This window comes from Mirounga leonina, unplaced genomic scaffold (genome assembly GCF_011800145.1).
Source record: "Mirounga leonina isolate KUSES-001 unplaced genomic scaffold, KU_Mleo_1.0 Mir_91, whole genome shotgun sequence".
Taxonomy (NCBI): Eukaryota; Metazoa; Chordata; class Mammalia; order Carnivora; family Phocidae; genus Mirounga; species Mirounga leonina.
In genome coordinates this window covers 21,899,150-21,921,117 of record NW_023270839.1, presented here as the reverse complement: position 1 = coordinate 21,921,117, position 21,968 = coordinate 21,899,150, and the positions used below count along the sequence as shown (strand labels likewise).

The 21,968-nt window shown below is 43.0% G+C and overlaps 1 protein-coding gene across 3 annotated transcripts in view; it reads right to left on the bottom strand.

Annotated features, from left to right (window-relative positions):
* Positions 1–481: 481 nt before the first annotated feature.
* The window catches only part of SQOR (sulfide quinone oxidoreductase), a 50,645-nt gene continuing 29,158 nt past the window's right edge, over positions 482–21,968 (bottom strand). For all 3 annotated transcript variants that reach the window (XM_034994549.1, XM_034994550.1, XM_034994551.1), the window contains exons 4-10: positions 17,690–17,743; positions 15,184–15,378; positions 12,736–12,945; positions 7,569–7,752; positions 2,560–2,627; positions 2,088–2,266; positions 482–812 (exon numbers count right to left, since the gene is read on the bottom strand). In XM_034994549.1, coding sequence (XP_034850440.1) covers positions 755–812; positions 2,088–2,266; positions 2,560–2,627; positions 7,569–7,752; positions 12,736–12,945; positions 15,184–15,378; positions 17,690–17,743 — 948 coding nt within the window. In that variant the 3' untranslated portion in view covers positions 482–754. The remainder of the gene's footprint in view (positions 813–2,087; positions 2,267–2,559; positions 2,628–7,568; positions 7,753–12,735; positions 12,946–15,183; positions 15,379–17,689; positions 17,744–21,968) is intronic.

Below are 21,968 nucleotides of genomic sequence, written 5' to 3'. Positions count from 1 at the left end.
CAGGAAGGGCTTTCAGACCATGATGCAGCTGCGATGCCTGGGACAGAAAGAGGGGAAGGTAGGAGGGTCCGGGAAAGAGAACCTCTGAGGACACAGTTCTAAGGCTGGTTCGGCCAGGTTGACGGGGCATCCTGGGGCCAGCTGCCCCTGGAGTCCCACATCCTACAGTGATGGGCCAGCACCCCATCAGTCAGTAGCCAGGAGGAGGTGTGACCTCAGCACAAACATGGTGGCGGAGCTAAGGGGGCTGCAGCCACCACGTCCCCACAGAGGACTTGTAAGCATCACGTGTTCGGGGCTGTCTCACACACACCGCCTGAAATAATATTTTCCCTGGAGTGACTTTCTGTGAATCCAAACAGGCTCTGGTGATATCATGCCGGCTATCAGTGGAACGCTTACAGGAGGCAACAGGTAAGCTCCCGCCACCAACCCCTGCTCCCAAATGCTGTAAATTTTCACTCCACCGGTCAAGACAAAATTGTGTCACAGAATCTCAATCAATGGCAAGCTTTTATTTAAAAAATAGGAATCTATCCTTTCATTTGAATACTTCCAAAGAATCAAACTCATCCTGGGCAGACCACACAGTGGCTATCCAGAGGCACTGAAAAGGGACGCATTTGGTCACCATGATCCAGCAGTAAACTCTTTGCACAGGGTTAGGTTTAAGTTCTTCGTGAGGCTCTTGGTCAATCAGCGACTGTGATCTGGGTTCAGAAGCCATCCAAGGAGAGCAAGGGTTGAGCCCTCCTTAACTCATACCCAGATGGAACACCTTCCTCAGAAAAGCTGGTCCTCCCCAATAACCCCTGGAAGAAATGACCAGAGAAGATTATTTGCATCAGAAAAGATGAGGGTGACTTCAGCAGCTGGAAGCTCAAAGGGAGGCCAGGTTGCTCACAGAGCATGCTTCTCGGCACATAAAACAACATTTGTCTAGTGAAGTAGAAAGATCCCATGACCAGGAGGGGACAACCTACTTTGGATCCTGGCTTTGACACAGACTTGCTATGTGAGCCTGGACACACAGACTCAATTCAGCAAACAGGTAGGAAGCTTCTACTACATGCAAACTGCAATCCTCTCCACTCTCATTTGCTCATAAATTAAGTATAGGTCAGGGTTTCTCAACCTTGGCCCTACTGACATTTTGGACCAGGTATTTCTTTGCTGTAGGACTGTCTTGTGCATTTCAGGATGTTTAGCAACATCTCTGGCCTCTGCTCACTAGATGCTCCCAAACATCCCTTCCAGTTGTGACAATCAAATATGTCTCCCAATATTGCCAAATGTCCCCTAGGGGGCAAAATCCCCCCTGGCTGAAAACCAGTGTACATATCCTGACTTAACTATCTCTTAAGTGTTTGAACAAGTGAAATGAGATTGTCATTTTCTGGACAAAGAAGAACCATTAATTTTAATTACTCTATTTACTTATTGAATGCCTACTATGTAGCTGTCTTTCTATGTGCCATCTCATCAATCCTCATCCTGTGAGGTAGGCAATGTTCATTTCATTTTGCAGATAAGAAACTTAAACATAAAGTGTTTAAGCAACTTGCCTTGTCAGCATTCTCATTCACAGCTAGTGAATGACAGAAGCAGGACTCAGACGCAAGTCTGACTCCAAAGCTTATGCTCTTAATCACTAGGTTTTATTTTTCTTGGAACACAATGAAAACAAAAGGTGGCAGGCGAAAAAGTACTTGACACATGAAAGTGATTTACTATTATTGTTGTTGTTGTTGTTGTTGTTGATCCAGCAGCAAGAGAGAGCCAGGGCATGGAAGACGGAAGACTTGGTCACTGCCAATAATGAAGAGAAGAGGCTGCCTCCCCCTGTGGCTGGCAGATGTGGGATGGCTCCCTTCCTCACCCAGAGCAGCCTCTTCCCCACCAAGTACGGCTGAGCTCGCAGATCCTAGGCTGCCATCACTCAGCCACGAGAAAAGGCACAACAAAGCAGATCCCATCTGCCTGTTCCGCTTTGGGTCCTGATCTCTCCTATAGCTTAAAGCCCTCCTTGAAACAACCAGCCTGCACAAGCCAGTGAGGCGGGTCTCTACCCTAGACGAAGGCCTTACCTCAGCATCATATTCCAGTACAGGAAAGGCATCAGGTCGGCCTTCATGATGTACATGGTAAGTCGCTCTCTGCTCTGGTCAAAGGGGAAGGTTTCCAGTGGCTGACCGTCGTAGTCGAACTCCGCAAGAATCACACGGTTGTAGCCAGTCACCAGCGGACACGAGGTGTAGCCATCATACTAAATTTGCATGTGAGACCGAGTTGGAAAGTGGCTTTTTTCATGGTATTACAGAAATACTTTAGAATTTATTATTTACCCTAAATAGTGGCAATTTTCTTTCTTTTTTGTATATTTTCATTTTTTGTACAGTGAAAAATGGAAATTATCTAGCAAAAATATATGCTAAAGGCAAAAATTAAAGTGCCCATGTAAAAGAAACCAATTAAGAAAGTGGCAGAATTGTGGGAAAACACTGCTTTCACACAGAGTAGATGATAATCGAGACAGGGCTTCTTACATGGCATACAAACCTTTTTCGTTGGTTTTTGATTCTTCATAATTAGAGAAATTGTTCTGTCAAGTATTCCTGACTGGGCAGCTGGAAGAGAAATGGAAAAGTCCGAAAAATATAAGCATCTAGGTTTTCCAAGAAAACTAATTTGCAATTAAATGCAAACAAGTTAAGAAGCCTCTATTCCCTATCCCTCTAGATTTTAACTAGAACATGACTCACCTTGCCACTCAAAGTTCTGGCTACCAGAAAGGGTTCTTTAACTCATCAAAGGCCCACACAGATGCCTCTGTGAGTCTGAAACTCTCCAAACAAGAGAACTGCAAGGATGGTCCTACCCCAAACCCACTCCCCCTACTCTTAGGGGTCAATGGTTGTCAACTTGGTCTGTGTGTCCAGAATCCCCTAGCCTATTCAGATGTCCCTTTGTCCTTGTCCAGACAACCTCAGATATATTCAATTAGGCCAAACAGTGAGCTTTCCTTTGCACTAGAATGCCCTGGCTGAGGCTGGACCAGATATAGACAGACAGGTAGACGGATGTTTTTGGTTTTTGATGGCAAGAGTGGGAGACTGTTATGAAAATATTCAAACTCTATCATTGTTGTTTCATCTATCCCATCATAGATGCCACTTTTTTTCTGGCGTATTTTCAGAGCAAACGTCACAACAATTCACCCATAAATATTTCTGTGTCTATCTCTGAAAAATAAGGAACTTTTTAAGTACAAACCCAATAGCATTTTTACACCTGAAATTCTAGCAATAATTCCATAATATCACCTAACCCCAGGCTGTGTAAATTTTGAATAATCAACACTGCCCTTTTAAAAATACAGGCAGTTTGTGTCTCAAGAGGTGGAAAACTAGATTTACTTTTGAGGAAAGATGGGTTATGTTTATACTGTAAAATGCTCATTAAAGCAGTTGTTTTGTGATCCCCAAAGTCAGGAGTCAACAAAGTTTTTCTGTAAAGGAAAATTTTACAGGGACGCCTGGGTGGCTCAGTCAGTTGAGTGTCCAACTCTTGATTTTGACTCAGGTCATGATCTCAGGTTACTGAGATGGAGCCCCCCACTCCATCGGGCTCCGCGCTGGGCATGGAGCCTGCTTAGGATTCTCTCTCTCCCTCTCCCTCTGTCCCTTACTCCTTCTCTAAATAAATAAATAAATAAATAAATAAATAAATAAATAAATAAATAAATAAAAAATTAAAATTCTACACCTTGTGGGCACAGAGGCAAATTTCAAAGACATTACATAACAAGAGAGAAAAAAAATTATTAACAAAATCCAAAACATAAAAATAATTTTTTGTAATAGTGAGAAGAATGGAATTCTTTTCCTCACCACAGTGTTCCCTATCATCAAATTGATTATAAATGTTAACTGGTAAAAATCATTCCTACAAAAACAAGCTGTACAAAAACAGGCAGCAGGTTGCATTTGGCCAGCAGAGTATAGTTTGCTGATGCCCAAATCAAAAGAGCAATAAATGTTTTTCCAAAATGAGGAAGTTCAAACAAATGAGGAATAAATAATTCTGCTTAAAAATATAAACTGGCTGGGGTGCCTGGGTGGCTCAGTCAGTTAAACAACCAACTCTTGATTTTGGCGGGGGTCATGATCTCAGGGTCGTGAGATCGAGCCCCGTGTCGCGCTCTGTGCTCAGGGAAGAGTTTGCTTGACATTCTCTCTCCCCCTGCTTGCTCTCTCTCTCTTTCTTTCTCTCTCTCTCTCTAAAATAAGTGAATAAGGGGCGCCTGGGTGGCTCAGATGGTTAAGCGTCTGCCTTCGGCTCAGGTCGTGATCCCTGGGTCCTGGGATCGAGCCCCACATCGGGCTCCTGGCTCGGCCGGGAGTCTGCTTCTCCCTCTCCCTCTGCCTCTCCCACTGCTCATGCTCTCTCTCTCTCTCTCTCTGTATCTCTGTGTCTCAAATGAATAAATTAAAAAAAAAAATCTTAAAAAAAAAATAAAATAAGTGAATAAGTCTTTTAAATATATATAATTATTATATTATATATATATTTTATATATAAAGTGGCTGTCCTCATTGTTTTAACATCTCTAAAGATCATATTTCCATTTTGGAAAACTTTGTTCCCCTTTAGGGCCATAGAGAGTTTGGAATCTTTACTGAGAAGACCCAAGGAGGCCTCTGCAGCAGGGCATCAAGGCCAACAGATGAGGAGAAACAATGGCCAGCAGGTGCCACCTGCAGAGAGGTTGGGACCCAGGAAGCAGTCACACTGTCCAGGTTTAAGGTGGGGGGGGGGGGTGTATGAAAGTATATGTGAGCTGTGGATTTTCCCTGTATTATAATCCCCTTCTGTTATGCCCAAACCTTCGGTTAACTTTTGTTAAATGTCACATCCTGGTCTTGATGTGGTGTGGGTAATGAAGGGAGAATCTTGGGGCAGAGAAAGAGGCATGAGCCACGGGAACACTAGATTCAATGCGGCAAGATGGGGTCTCACTCAGAGTAGCACAGTGGTCTGGAATGAGGTAAGACACCTGGTTGGGTGGCAAGTAAGCCAAGGATGGGTTATGGGACAAGTGAAAACCTTGCTAGGGATATTCAGAACACCTGGGGAAGGGAATCTAATGAGAAATGTAGATCCACCTGGGGAACACTGGGACTACTGTTATTTCATTGCTAAAATGTGAAATGACATATATATATGCATTTAACATGAATGCAATAAAAGCATTCACACTGTTTGAAATACAAATGGAATGGAAACAACATAAATATAAATTAAGAGTAGACTTATTAAATAAATTCTGGAGCAACCATATAATAGAATATAGACCGGGGCGGGGGGCGCCTGGGTGGCTCAGTTGGTTAAGCAACTGCCTTTGGCTCAGGTCATGATCCTGGAGTCCCGGGATCGAGTCCCGCATCGGGCTCCCTGCTCGGCGGGGAGTCTGCTTCTCCCTCTGACCCTCCCCCCTCTCATGTGCTCTCTCTCAAATAAATAAATAAAATCTTTAAAAAAAAAAAAAAAGAATATAGACCGGGAAAAAAACAGATGTAAAAAACAATGGGGATACTCTCTACGTGCTCAGGGGGAACACAGAAGCAGCAAATGCAAGGCAGGGCTGGGGACAAGATTTTTCACTTACAACTTTTGGTGTAATCATATTTATCTCTTCAGAACAGTGAATGAAATGTGTTTGAAGTAGGCCACACACTGGGTAATCTGGGCCCCACATGCATCCACAGGCATTTTCCACACATAAATTCAGCAGATTACATTAAGAGAAATGTAAATTTAAAGCATCATCACGCAGTCTGCCTGTAGATCACAAAGAGAAAAGATACCTTTACAGTGGAGAGAACCAACGGGCACCCCTTCACTCAGCGATGAAATCTAACTTCACCAAGGACAAGACAAGCTAACATGGCGGGCTCCTAAGGTGAGGCAGCGGGAGGAACACAGCCTCACGTGTGGAGGGTCTTGCCAAAATGGATCACCTGAATCTAATTTTAAGAAAACCACCAGACAATTCTAAATTATGGGATGTTCTACAAGACAACCAACCTGGACTCTTCAAAAATGCCAGGGTCATGAAATTGAAAAAAAACAAATGTCAGAAGGCCTCTTCTAGATTAAAGGAAACCAAAGAGACATGACATCCAATGCAGTGTATAGCCCTTAACTGGCTCATGGATTTAAGGGGGGATGGGGTAATAAAGGCCATTTTTATGAAAACTGGGGAAGTCTGAACTGGCTTGTATATGAGATGATTATATATGAGATAATACAGTGTTCAATTTCTTGGACATGACCATGGTCTTGTGGATATAGAGGACAAAGTCCTTTTTTGTAAGAGATGCAGGTCGACGTACTTGAGGGTGAGGTATTACTATGTCAAAACTCACTTTCAAATGACTCGGCAAAAAATGTACATGGAGTAATAAAGCCAATGCTACAAAAGATGATACCCGATTAATATCTGGAGGCTATCTGGATATTCATTGTACTTTCCAATTTTTCACAGGTTTGAGATTTTTGAAATCAAGAGTTGGGGGGAAATGATTATTAATAATGAAAAAGACATTGAGTGGGTTTCCTAGAAAGCCCTTCGTGGGTTGCAGCAGTGAAAGTAACACAATCTGTTCCACGGGTGTGCAATTCACACAAAACGTTCTCATCCCAGCAGCGGGAAGGTCTGTGTTTTACAGCATCTGGAGAAGACAGTTCTTGTCGAGAGAGGACAGCATCTAAAAGACAATTCTCCTCATCACTGCTGGTGCAGAACATGGAGGTAACGAATTTACTTTTCCAGGCTGAGGCCTTAATCGTGTACCAATCAGGGCACGCTCCACTGTATTTGTCCTAACAGAACAATTTTATGGTCTGCAAGCTTTCATTGACTTGGATGCGTTTTCTGTGGAAACAAACAGCTTCCCCAGCTTTATGGTGTTTCAAGCAGAAGAAAAATAGCCAACCTGCCTAGTGTCATGGGCAAAAAAGGCCAAGGAGAGGAGCGTGGCAGTATGAGAAGTAACAGAATTCCAGAGAGCTGGAAAGGTGGTACCCTCTCCCTAATGTCCCCTCCCCTGCAAACAACTCCCCGGACCTAAACAAAGGCAGATGAGGTCAGGCTACTCTTTCTTCCTTTTTTTTTTTTTTAAAGATTTTTTTATTTATTTACTTGACAGAGAGAGACACAGCGAGAGAGGGAACACAAGCAGGGGGAGTGTGAGAGGGAGAAGCAGGCTTCCCGCGGAGCAGGGAGCCCGACGTGGGGCTCAATCACAGGACCCCGGGATCATGACCTGAGCCGAAGGCAGACGCTTAACGACTGAGCCACCCAGGAGCCCCTACTCTTTCTTCTTTGCACGATACTAAGTTCATGGACAACTTGCTTCTGTGTCAGGGAGGCTGAAGTCATTTTTAGGCCACAAAGGTTTCACTATTAATGGAATGCCGTTTGTGCCAAGCTTTGGTTTTTGTTATGATGGTGCTTCAGGGTGACATCATTCTGAGAGAGTAAGAAACCTAGCTCATTCTCTTACCTACTGCGGCAGCGGTCTTCGACGTGGGAAGGTTGGTGCAGTCCCCAATGCCGAAGACATTTGGGTATTTCTTGTGTTGAAGAGTTTCTTTATCTACATCCACCCAACCGGCAGCATCAGCCACAGGACTCGTCTTGAGGACATCTGGTGAGCTCATTGGTGGGGTCACATGAAGCATTTCATACTACAAAGAAGGAAAGCATCCAAATTTGTGGTTTTTTCCAGTATTTCTCCAGCCTCACAAGCTGTCCCCTGACCTCCCTTACCCGTACACTGCATGGTGCACCATCTGCTTCATGGTTGCACTAATCCACACCCTCTCCAAGATCTTACACACTCCCATGCAGCGTCATGGTAAAACAACTAACCATTCTCTTGCCTGCTGTAGTCTCCCTGCATAGACTCAACATGATCCTTCTGGTCAGGAGGAATGGGGGAATCACAAACACCAGAATGAACCTCACTAATGTTCTAAAAGAACCCCCTGATGTTTCTACTATTCCTAAAACAAAGGAGGAGGTATTTCTCAGTTGCTCTCCCCTGATCCTCAGCTGTCTATTTGTAAAGTCTGGTACTTGGGTTTTATTCTGCAAAAAGGTGCTCAGAGTCCCTGAAAACTATAAAGTCTGCGTTCAGAGCTGGTAAGTGAGCACCATTCCCAAATATGGGTGGACTCTCAAAATCCATAAAGGAAACCATCAGAATGCCAATTTAAGGTGAAATAAAAGGTGGTGAGAATATTAGCTAGCATTTTGGAGGAGAGAGGGATCTGATTCAGGAAAGGGTTTACTGAACAGTGTAGGGGACAGGGTGGATTTTCTTTTTCCCAAAAAAAACGGCAGCACTGCACTAACCCACTGTGATCAATTTGGATAGCGCACTTAATTTTTTTATTTATTTATGTAATACTTTCATATTTGTTTATGTAATATTTTATAGTTTATCCTTTTTCGTCTTTTTATTATTATTTATAAACTCCATCTAGCAATTTCAAACTGATTTAAGGGTCGTAAAACATTTCACCTTAAGGTGAAAACCTTAGCATCTTAGGACAATCCCAACCTTGTGATGCTCAATAGCTCCCGGCTTCCACAAGGAAGTCCGCACCCTCGTCAGTGCTTGGTAATCATGGATGATGGAAGGAGTTAAAGAGGTGGCTTGTCTTTATTCCCACTCTCAAACCATTATAAGTTTCATTAGCCGTAAGGTAGAACGGTGCTGTAAATGACCAGAGCTCCTCAGCAAGGGGATCTTGGGTGGTTCCTTACACGCAAAGGTCCCTGAGCCTGGCTCTGTTAATGACCGTGGAAAAGGAACACCTGTCTGCAGGATAATGCAGAAAATGGCCAACAACCATCATCCACCAAATTACTAAGGCTAGGTCTATTTTTTAATAGTTAACCAGAACTACTTTTTTTTAGCTGAGGGAAAAATCTTACCAGAGACATCTATATTCATTGGCGTTAATGTGCTTAAATTTCACAAGTACACATGAATTCCATCCATCTCTGCTAGAAGGAAAGTTAGCTATTTCCATATAATCATCATAAAGGCATGAAGTTTTACTTGAGCTAACATTCTACAAAAGAGATGCTAAGGTCTGCTTTATAGATTTACTGAAAATTAACATTGGCATTTCGCTGTAGCTTGTCCTTTATACGTTATTTCCACAAACCGTGTATGATAAATAACTTGGTTTTCCTTCATTAACATAATCTCTTCAGAATAGCCCTTTTGAAACTTTCATGTTTAGAAGCAGCATTTAGGGAAATTCAGGTTCCTGGGCCTCACCACCCCGAGATCCCAATCCAGCGAGTCTGGGTGAGGCCCAGGACTCTGTACTTGAACAAAATCTCCTAGAGATTCTGACATGTGAAACCTGTAGTTGACAGTCTTGGAAGCTCTGGCTTGAAGGGACAGGTTCGTTTACCATGAAAAACAGAATGTCATTATATGGACAAGTCACTTCACCTTCCATTTGCTTATCTATAAAGAAATACATTACCGTTGACCATTGAATAATGCAGGGGTTAGGCTATAGGCTTTCTTTTTCTTTTCTTTTTTTTTTTTTTAATTCTTTACAGTGGCGGTCCTCAATCCTGCTTGTACATGAGAATTATCAGAGGAAATTTTGAAACTCCCAATCATCAGTCCACCCCCCAAACTAATTAATTAAAATCTGTGAGGGTTAGACTCAGACATCAGAACGTTTAAAATCTCCCCAGGTGATTCCAGTGTGCGGTCAGGGCTGAGAGTCACTACTTCAACACCTTTTGGTAGGTTTTTTGGAATTCCAATTTAAGAGTGGGGTTGGGTTTGGAAAGAAAATCTGACCTGAAATCCTATCACTCAAAGGGGATACAAATATCTTTCTTCTTTATAAACCCTTTATATCCAGAGCACAGCTGAGAACCAAAGTAAAAAAGACCAAATAACAAAATTAAGTTAATGCACTCAAGCGCATACACTTTGTTCAGAAAAGTATGCTGTGGGCCCTCATTGTAGCTCATTCACTTTTACTTAACATTGAATTGAACATGTTCTCATTTTCTAGTCAATAAAGAATTAGCAGCAGCAGCTTAAAAGAGCTGAAGCTGGGGGGACCTTCTAGAGTCACTTACAACTGCCTGACAGCCAAGAAAGAAGAAAACTGGAAAGCTACAAAAAGGACACACACAAAATCAAATAACAGAGTAGTCTGAGACCCTTTTATAAGGTGATAACTAGCCCTAGTAGGCCCTAGGAGCATAACTATATGAAAGCTATTCAAAATTATGACCCTGAGCTGCAGCAAGCAGATATTAGATGAGCCTGGGACATCCTGTGACACCAGAAAGCAGGAAAGTGCTCAAAAATATGATGGCGACAAGTCACAAGGGCATCGCCATCTTGAAAGGGCTCCTACTGACCAAATCTGGGACAATGTGAGCACCAAAATAATTATAGACGGGGGCGCCTGGGTGGCTCAGTCGGTTAAGCGACTGCCTTCGGCTCAGGTCATGATCCTGGAGTCCCGGGATCGAGTCCCGCATCGGGCTCCCTGCTCAGCAGGGAGTCTGCTTCTCCGTCTGACCCTCCCCCCTCTCATGCTCTCTCTCTATCTCATTCTCTCTCTCAAATAAAATCTTTAAAAAAATAAAATAAAATAATTATAGACAGTAATGAATTATAAACCATTGGGGGTAAAAACAAAATTCATGAGTTCATACCAATAACTAATGAATTAAGAGAGAAGGGAGGGCTCTTGCAGACAGAATGCTAACAGCCTACTATTAAAGGTAGAGAGAATGCTTGATTGGAAAAATCATCATTTTGCAACTGCCATAGTAAAGACTGGATTAGGCAAAAATCATCAGTGGATGGTAAAACCAGTGGGAAACTTAATGAGGAGGGAGTAGGGTGTCTGCTTGGTCTTAAAGTGTCTTCTCACAGACTTATTAGTAGCAAGGGGGAAAAAGAATAATAATTAAACAGTGGAGAAATTGGGCCATCTCTTGACTGGTGATCCAAATAAACATCATCAATGCGGGGCAGGTGACCATTCTATGCTCTCAAATGTGATACACTAGAAAGTCACGACATCACTTGTGCAATACTTCAGTCTAAAATGCACAGCCTGATACTGATCACAAGAAAACATAAACCCCAAATGAGGAATATTCTATTAAAAAATAAAGCAGTGGGAGGCGGGCTGTATTATTCCAAAATATCAACCAAGAAAGGCTGTGGAAATGTGTCAGATCAAAGGATGCTCAAGAGACATCACAATTAACAGGCAATACCTGCCTGTTGACTGGGCTCTTGCCCTGGAGGGAGAAAAGCACTATAAATGCTATTGGGTCAATCAACAAAACCGGAATACAAACCGTGGATTAAAATATTGTGCCCATGCTAAATTTCCTGAATTGATAACTGTACTGTGGTTATGTAAAAGAATAGGGATCTCTTAAAGGATTTACACTAAAGTATTTAGGTAAAGGGCCATGATATATGAAGTATATAACTCACCTTTAGAGGCTTTGAGAATATATATTATATTACATTACATTACATTACATTATATTAATTATATTATATTATATTATATTATATTATATTATATTAATTATATGTGGAGAGACAGAGAGAGGTCAAATGATAAAGCAAATAGGGTAAAACTCTATAATAAATGAATGAAAATAAAGGCTACACAGCATACAGTTTTCTTTGTACTGGTTTTATGTTTGCAGCTTCTCTAAGTTTGAGATTATTCGCAAATAAAAGTTTAAAATTATGAACTTGAGTCATTAGTAACATCTTAAATGAGAGTTAATACACACCACTTAAGAAAGGAAAGATGTGTGCAATACATTTTAGAAAAAAGCCTGCACTAAAAAGCTTAAAATGAAGTTTTGATGTTTAGAAGATTTGTCGTTGGCTCATTTCAAAATTCCTTTTTTTATGGAACCCTTCATTCCTCTAAAACCACGGAATGAATAAAATGTCACCGTGATCCGTTTTCTCGTTGCTAACAGCTCTTGCCAGAGTGCTATAAACAAATGATTCTCCCATGGATGCTTCTCCAGATGCCTTTACATTTTGTTCTTAATCCTCATACACCTCTACAGAAGGACTATTCCCACTACACAGAAGGAACACACAGGCAGAATCCAAGCCCATATACAGAGGCTCAATCTTTCCGAGTTACGGTATGGCTCCGCAAGAGCTTTCAAGGATTCTGAAGTGCCTCCTTTTGTGCACAGGTGGAAGATATTTAAAGACACCCCCCATCCCTCGTGAACAACCCACAGGCAGGGGTGTTTCTCCATAAATCAGACAATTACCAAATCCTCCACTGACGGAAGCCCTTCCTGAACTCTAGGCAAGACCCGAAGTCATCAAATATTTTTGGCTACTTCAAGTGACTCGGGAAGAAAAATGGAGATACAAAATAGGATCAAAATTCACTTGATACCCGTAGATAAACACTCCTCAGCTCCCAGGGACACCGCCTCTTACCTCTTTCTCTTCCCCATCCATTTTGATCCACCTTCTCCCCTACCGCTGCCCTGGTATGCTCATTAGAACCAGCCTCCCCCAGCACGATGATGGCAACTGGGAGGTGGGGGCCACAGTGTCACCAGCATCTACAGCCGTGTGTATCTGACAACTGAACCTCACCACTCACTGAAATCACTTGGGTCTCTCCAGGTTTGTCCAGATTCTCAAAAACAGCCTCTTGTCTATCAGCTCGGACTTCGATGAGGTTTTGCTTGTAGTTAACGGTGAGGTTCCTCTCCTGGATGATCTCCTGCAGGGCAGCTGCATACTTCTTAACCCCAAAAATGGTTCCAAGGGAAGTGTTGAAAATGATATTGGCCTTGGATCGCTTCCCTGTCTGGGAAAAATGGAAAGAACAGAAACAACCAACATCAAAGTTACTTCAGCCACCTTTTTTTTTTTTTTAACCTAGATGAGAATTAAAACCCTCAGAAGAGAGCTCACCCACTTTCTCCATCACTATACACTGATGGGGCGAGGTGTGAACCAATTCACTCTCTCCTTATTTTCTCTCAGTGACACAGCAACTAAGTGCACTTTTGAGTCAGGGGTTAAAGAGGGCACCAATCATGTGAAGGCCAGAGATGGAGGTCAAGTCCAGAGAAAGACAAGCTGAATTGTTTATTCATATACTGATTTGTCCATCCACTCAGTCAGTATTTAATGAGGTCCTAGAGGTGGCCGGTACTGTTCTAGGTGCTGTGGGAACAGCAGTGAACAAAGTTCCCGTCCCATTGGCTCATACACAGTCATATTGTTCATATGTTTCAGAGGCTGGTATTTTCCCTGATGCCTAAGATCTCATAGGTCCTGAAAGAGAAACTTCCTCTCGGCCATCTAAGACTTGGTAGAAAAGAGTTTTGCAAAGAGAATTCCAGGTGGGAAGAAACAGCTAGTCTCCCTTTTCCTTTGTTCAGCTCCTTTCAGGATTTGCTCACCTGGATCACACTGTTTGTTTGTTTTGAGAGAGAGAGAGAGAGGTTGGGAGAGGCGCAGGGGAGAGGGAGAGAGAGAGAGAGAGAATCTCAACCAGACTCCATGCCAAACACGGAGTCTGACGTGGAGCTCGGCGTTGGGCTTGATCTCACGACCCTGAGATCATGACCTGAGCCAAAATCAAGAGTCAGACGCTTAATGGACTAAGCCACCCAGGTGCCCCTGGGTCACACTATTGGAAAGAAGTTAGGTGGGTAAAAACCTCAAAAGGCTGTGCCATCCGGTAATTCTCATAACCCAGAATGAATATCTTAGAAACAGAAACGATGACTCAAACTGTTCCTTCATTCCCCAGGGCGGTTGGCACAGGTCTGCACAATTCAGGTGAAGGCTTCCCAGGGTGGGTTCCAAGCACACATTCAGGTGGCTCTTCAGTCCCACCTGCCCCTCCCCTTCTCTCACTTGTCCCTTTACAGAACCACAGGCTGCTCTGAATCCTGCCACTGCCTCAGGTCAAACCACACTATGATAAACTAAATGTGACATCCCCCACGAGGGCAGGAGGGCGAGAGCAGCTTCCCCGCAGCCTCACGCCGGGTGTACTCGAGCTCAGACACGGGCTCTGACATGCAGGAGGAATGCGGAGCGTCCCCACCCAAATAGCTCTTTCCACCAAGGTCTAAAGTTCTATGTCAACATTTATTTTCGCCTTTAGAATTGGCATTTTGCCTACTGTATTTTCATTTATCAAGAGCCAGAAAATATTCATAACCTTGAACTAGAGTGGGAGCAATTGAGGATATTGTTATGTTTAAGAACAAACAATGTGGGGCGCCCGGGTGGCTCAGTCGTTAGGCGTCTGCCTTCAGCTCAGGTCATGATCCCAGGGTCCTGGGATCGAGCCCCACATTGGGCTCCCCCTGCTTCTCCCTCTCCCACTCCCCCTGCTTGTGTTCCCTCTCTCGCACTGTGTCTCTCTCTGTCAAATAAATAAATAAAATCTTAAAAAAAAAACAATGTACAACCGATTGTCCAACTATATGAAAATACTTAAACAATCTCTAACACATCTTCCCACTAGATTTCTATGTGCACATTAAAAGTATTTTACAAGGACTATTTAATAAAAAGTAGTACATCTAAATTCGTATGGTATGATTGTAACCATTAAAAAAAAAAAACAAAAACGGGCACCTGGGTGGCTCAGTTGGTTAAGCATCCAACTCTTGATTTCGACTCAGGTCACAATCTCAGGGTCGTGAGATCAAGCCCGGCAGCAGGCTCCACTCTGGGTGCGGAGCCTGCTTAAGACTCTCTCTCTTTCCTTCTCCACCTGCCCCTCCCCACCACATGCTCTAAAACAAAACAAAACAAAACAAACAAACAAGTAAAAAACACATGTATAGGAAACAAAATAGAAGGACATGTCAAATTGATAACAGCAGCTATATTAAAGTAAATGGAATATAGCGACTTCATTTTTTTCTATTTTATAAACTTCCAATTATATAATTTTGTACATATGTAATAAAAACTTATAAATAAAAAAGGTATTTTGACATGGATAAAATGGATTTCTGGCATCACTGGATTAGCACCGTCTGCTCTCCTTGTCTCTACCCCTGGGAAGGAAGCATACCTTCCTGAAGTAGGCTTCTGACAAATACATGATCTTCTGGGGTGCTCCGGCACACTTTACAGGGGTATTTGGGAAGGTAAAGATGGCATTGCCCTCCTTAAAGTCCTGCAGAGCTTTCCATGTCTTCTCCACCGTTTTCACTGAATAATTGGACCCTATTTTGGGATGGTCAAAACCTTCAGGTAAGCCTTTAATCTGCAAGAAAGCACACAAGGAAATTATTCTTTAACAAAAGTGCAAATTCACGAGTGTAAATTTTCTAAGAAAAGTGCAAAAACTCTTGTCGTGAGCCTTCATTCTCTGCCATTTCGATAGCCTCTCAAGTACTTCAGTCTAGTCATTAGCCCCCAGGACTCACACCCATTGGAGCAGGCAGGAAGGTGAGGGATCTGCTAAGATCAGGACTGTGGTGCCTGGAGTCAAATGCCGAACTGCAGAATGGACTCGGCCCATGGGAACACCTTTGCCTCCCTGGCCTTGAGACCATGATTTGAACATATCTCTTCCCACCATCAAGGTGAGGACAAGAAGCCAGCCATGCTTCCTTTTTGGAGAATCAGTTGCCTTACTGGGGAGGACAGGCAGAACCAAGAGCCATATTGTCAATAATCACAAACTTAAACAACCCTTTATCAGGTTGCACCAAATCAAACTCTTGGTAAAGGCAGGTAATTAAAAACATGGACTTGGGAACCCCACAGATCTGGCTCAAGTCCCAGCTTTTCCACTTACAAGGGTTATGACCCTGGGTAAATTACCAAATATCCCTAAGCCAGTGGGTCTCAAATGCAGTTCCTAGGAACTTGCTAGAAATGCAAATTATCAGGCCCCACCCAGACCTACTGATTCAGAAACTCAGGGGCAAGCCCAGAAATCTGTGGCTCTCTAGGTGGTTCTAATGTACACCGAGTTTATGTTCATCATCTGTAAAATGAATATAAAATGAATATAAAAGTAACTGCTTCAGGGCACCTGGGTGGCTCAGCCATTAAGAGTCTGCCTTCGGCTCAGGTCATGATCCCAGGGTCCTGGGATCAGGCCCCACATCGGACTCCCTGCTCGGCGGGAAGCCTGCTTCTCCCTCTCCCACTCCCCTCCTTCTGTTCCTGCTCTCGCTAACTCTCTCTCTGTCAAATAAATAAATAAAATCTTTAAAAAAAAAAAAGTAACTGCTTCAGAGGGTCGTTGGCGGGAGGAGATGAGACCACACACATCAAGTGCTTAGAAAAATGGCACCCACACGGTGAGTGCCCCACAAAGTGTCTGTGTAGTCCTGCCAGGAAGATTAACTGGACACTTGTCTTCGGTGTTAAAAGGTTCATAGACTGCAGTGAAGATGGTATAGATTGAGTTGAGACTCAAGCACCAGTTCTTCCAGCAAGAGCAGAGAACCATCAAAAACCAGTCATGAAGATGGGCTGGTCCTTCAGAACCTCCCAGGCTGTTCTCCAGACTGTAGGGCAACCTCGCGACACCCACCCCTCAGCTGTCAAGGAAACGGAGTGCTAGGATATCCTCCACAACGCTCAGAGTAAAAAGCAACTGTTCCTCTGATTACTGACCATTATCTCCTGCTACAGTTTAAGTAGTTGTAATATCAGCAGTTTCAACAGCAATAATTATCATTATTATAATTTTTATAAACTCTCCTTGTATTTTAATGTTTCTGAAGTCTCAGCCCATGCTAACAGTGGATAATTCGTGGCACGACTCTGAGGTAGGTGAGGAACTAGTCCTGGCTCCCAGACACAGATGAGGGAACTGAAGGAGAGCGAGGTTGAGAGACCCACCTAGAATCTTACAGAACCAGATGCTGAGACTCCTGACCACTGCCTCGGGTTCTCCTCACACGACCTCCCTGCTCCTGGTTCCTAAAGCAAAACTCACTATCCAAGAGATAAACAAACAGCTGATCTCTTATCTCTTTCATTACTAGTCTCTAGTTTGAAGAGGTTGTTGTTAAGGAAAAGGGTGCCATAAAGTGGTAACCAAGTTCCTTTTAGGAAGACTGGTCACAAAGGGCAGGTTATGACCCCCCCATCCAATTTGAGTTGCTTCCCTAGGAACTCTGGAGAAGAGGGAGGCAGGGAAAATCAGAGAAAGAGAGATCTGATTCCCCCTTTGGCTGACAGGCCAGGGAGCAGGACATCACCATGCAGACACCCCGTGGAACTGAGGGGAGAAAGAAGCAACTCAGTCCTACATAGCAAAGTAGTTTTCTTGTGACTCTGGAAGAGCCTGCTCTTTTGCAAGAATTGCCATTAGGGCATGGATATGCTAAACTCGGATTAAAGCTTAAAGCTAAAACATATCATCATCGTTGACATCGTTGACAAAATCTTAAAGATTTTTTAAAAACCATATAAAAAGACCACTAAGAAAAGAAAAACTAAAAGAGGATCCCTTAGAACTCTTTCATGCCAAAATGAATACAAAGCAACTAAATGCAGCATTTGATCTTAGCATAAATAGGCCAGTGTCACACAGAAGTAGTTTAAAATAGTACCTTCTCATAGTCCAGCTGGATTCCGAGAGCAATAATAAGATATTTGTAGGAGATCTGCAACACAAAACAATGGTATTTTAGACCAGAATCCCAGAAATGGCAGCCCAAGGGCTAACTCAGCTCTAGCCCCATGTGGCCACCCTCATGCCTCCATTTTCTACTGTGGATGCCTTGAGGCTGTGGGTGACAGGCAGGGGACAGGGAGGGAGGCACACTCCTGTCTGCCATCACGTCTGCCATTCTCTGTTTCTCATGTCTCAGTGCTTCACAAGTATTGAATAACCTGCCTGGGTTTGAGACTCCTGTGTTTTCTTTTCTTTTTTTTTTTTTTTAAAGATTTTATCTATTGGGCGCCTGGGTGGCTCAGTTGGTTGAGCGACTGCCTCCGGCTCAGGTCATGATCCTGGAGTCCCGGGATCGAGTCCCGCATCGGGCTCCCTGCTCGACAGGGGGTCTGCTTCTCCCTCTGACCCTCCCCCCTCTCATGTGCTCTCTCATTCTCTCTCTCTCAAATAAATAGATAAAATCTTTAAAAAAAAAAAAAAGATTTTATCTATTTATTTGAGAAGAATGAGATAGAGAGAGAGAGCATGAGAGGGGGGAGGGTCAGAGGGAGAAGCAGACTCCCCGCTGAGCAAGGAGCCCGATGCGGGACTCGATCCCAGGACTCCAGGATCATGACCTGAGCCGAAGGCAGTCGCTTAACCAACTGAGCCACCCAGGCGCCCGAGACTCCTGTGTTTTCACACAGTGAAGAAGGATACAAAGAAGCCACAACTACTTGTGTGGTGCTTCTGTTAACACTTCCTCATGCTGAGGGGTGGGAGAAGCACTTCCTAATCTTAAAAGACAACAATAGCCAAACTTTGGAAAGAGCCAAGATGTCCATCAACCAATGAATGGATAAAGAAGATGTGGTACACACACACACACACACACACACACACACACACACACTGGAATATTATGCAGCCATCAAAAGGAATGAAATCTTGCCATTTGCAATGACGTGGTTGGAACTGGAGGGTATTATGCTGAGCGAAATAAGTCAAACAGAGAAAGACATGTATCATATGACCTCACTGATATGAGGAATTCTTAATCTCAGGAAACAAACTGAGGGTTGCTGGAGTGGTGGGGGGTGGGAGGGATGGGGTGGCTGGGTGATGGACACTGGAGAGGGTATGTGCTGTGAATTGTGTAAGACTGTTGAATCACAGACCTGTACCTCTGAAACAAATAATATATTATATGTTTAAAAAAAAAAGAAGAAGAAGATAGTAGGAAGGGAAAAATGAAGGGGAAGAAATCAAAGGGGGAGACGAACCATGAGAGACTATGGACTGAGAAACAAACTGAGGGTTTTAGAGGGGTGGGGGGAGGGGTTAGCCCGGTGATGGGTATTAAGGAGGGCACGTATTGAATGAAGCATTGGGTGTTATTTGCAAACAATGAATCATGGAACACTACATCAAAAACTAATGATGTACTGTATGGTGACTAACATAACATAATAAAAAAAAATTTTTTTTAATTAAAAATAAATAAAAAATAATAAAAAAGAGACCATTAACTTTAAAATGTATAGAGTCATGTGTGAATCCCAGACAAATCTGATCTGCCATATGGATTGGATCAATATTATAAGTTAGAAACTGCCTTTTTGAGGGTCATGGAAAAGGATGTGATATAATCTATATGATCTTACTTATGGTCTATTTAAAACTTAAAAGTCCCTTCTTTAAATATGTATATTGTGGGGCATCTAGGTGGCTCAGTCAGTTAAGCGTCTGCCTTCAGCTCAGGTCATGATCCCAGGGTCCTGGGATCGAGTCCCATGTCGGGCTCCCTGCTCGGTGGGGAGTCTGCTTCTCCCTCTCCTTCCCTCGGAGCAGGGAGCCCCATGCAGGGCTCGATCCCAGGACCCTGGGATCATGACCCGAGCCAAAGGCAGATGCTTAACGACTGAGCCACCCAGGCACCCCAGAAATGTGGGTTTAAGATGAGAAGGAAGAAAGCTGAGGCCAGAAAGTGTAAGCCAGAGAGATATAAAGAAACAGGACTTGCCTAGAAAACTGGAGGTGGAGAATGATCATAATGAAAGTCAGGAGCCCAGCAAAGGAGTAATGGGTTGTAATGAATTATCACAATCTTGTACTAAAAGGAGAAGCAGAGCAGCAAAATGAGTAGGTCACAGCTGAAGAGAGAGGACTCCAAGACCAGAGAGCGCTTGGTCCAGGTTGAGGAGCCAAGGGCAGTAAGTCTCTGCAGAGGTCCTGCCCTGGTATCCAGGAGGCTCAGCTCCAAGGTCACCTCCACAGTGACGCCTTCCGATGATTCAAATCCCCTCCGCACTGGCCCCTTCTGGGAGCTTCCTCAGCACAGTGTACATGATGCATTAGAGCACTGGTTGTGTTATTTAGGAATAAGATCTTCCCTTACTACATCGAATACTCCAGAGGCTAAAGGTTATGTTTCATTCTTTATATTCCTGGAATCTAGCATAGTCACGAAATTAAAGTGAGGAACTCAGTAATGTTTGTTGGATGGATGGATGATTTCAGTTGTTTGGGAAATACATAATTTATCAAAGTGGACAGATAATATACACATCTTCCTCTGTATGATTTGCCTATCCATAGAGAGCTGTGCCCTGAAATTCCTTGTTCCTTAGGAAAGTGTACCAGGCCCATTAACTACCTGACTGAGCTATGTTGAGTCTTCAAGGTAAATGAGGTCAGATGGGACATGGGGTCTGGGGGTGATGATCTACAGGCAAAACATGAACACAGTCAACAAGAAAAACCTTTGGTTTGTGCGTGCCCAGATTGTTTAATTAGAGTATAATATTGATTATTTTTAAGGACTAGTAACAGACAAGCTTAATATCATGAAAAAAAAATCATTGAGGGAGAATAAACCCTAAGAGAACAAAGAACAAAAAGAAAGCCTCAAGCCTTCTGAATAAATTCAAGTTTCCAGGCCAGATGATCTAAATTCTAAGGAATTGCAAAAACTTGTAGATAAGACTTTTGAGCAATTACAGGGAACAGGGCAGACATTGCCGGAAGGCTAAATATGGGCACATATCCTAATTTTCTACAGGGAAGTGGAGGCAGTAAACTCTGATACTAACAACCTAGTAAATAGGATGTTCCTCCATTGTAAAATTCCAGACTCATCTACTAAATAAATGTCTCTTGGTGATTTAGGAAAAGAGCACCAACATATGTTCACAGATTGCAAACTGCTTTCAGTTAGTCAGGGGTCAGGAAATAATGCTGACACACAGTGGATACTTAATAAGTATTTCTTTTTCGCTTTTTTCATGTGTCCTTTTAAAAGTAGTAACAGTAACATCTCTTGGGCATTCACTCTGCAGGATACTGTTCTAAGTCTTTCACATGTTTTAATTCATTTAATCTTCAAAACAACCCAATGAGGTAGGTGGTATTATTACCTTTTTTTTTTTTTTTTAGATTTTATTTATTCATTTTAGAGGGAGAGAGCAGGAGGAAGAGCAGAGGGAGAGGGACAAGCAGACTCTGCACTCAGCGCAAAGCCCAAAGGATCTCACGACCCTGAGATTATGATCTAAGTCAGATGCTTAACCACTGAGGCACCCAAGCACTCCTTATTAGTCCCATTTTATACAGATAAAGAAACTGAGACACAATTTGCTCACAAATATTTACTGAGCACCTCCTATGTGACATACTGTGCTAGGTCCTGGACATACAACATTGAACAAGAAAGATACTGTTCCCACCCCTCCAAGAACTCAGTCTTGTGGGTGAGAAAGGTATTATCAGATAATCACACAAATAATTACTAAATCATAGACTGCTATGATAGCGTGTCAAGGGGGAACCTGACCTAGCCTAGTAGGTCAGGGAAGGCTTTCCTGAAAGGGTATATCTAAAGTAAAGATGAATAGGAGTTAGCTAGGAAAAGAGGTAAGCTCAGCATGTGCAAATGTCCCAGGGAAGAAGGAGGCCAAGGCATTTGAGGAAATGGGAGGAAAATGTGCTAGAGCAGAAACAATGAGAGAGAGAGAATGGAACCAGAACCAGGTTAAGTCTGGAGAAGGATAAGGGCCAGTCCACACAGAGCCTATGGGACACATTCCAGACAAACAGACCCCTGCATCAGGGAAGAGTCAGAGACACACTGAGTCTGGATTTCAGGAAAAGCCTTCAACTCAGTCTTGAAGAAATACTAATGTATAAACCAAGAATGGAATGATTTTGGTAAGTTTTTAGCATAAAATATTTCCTAA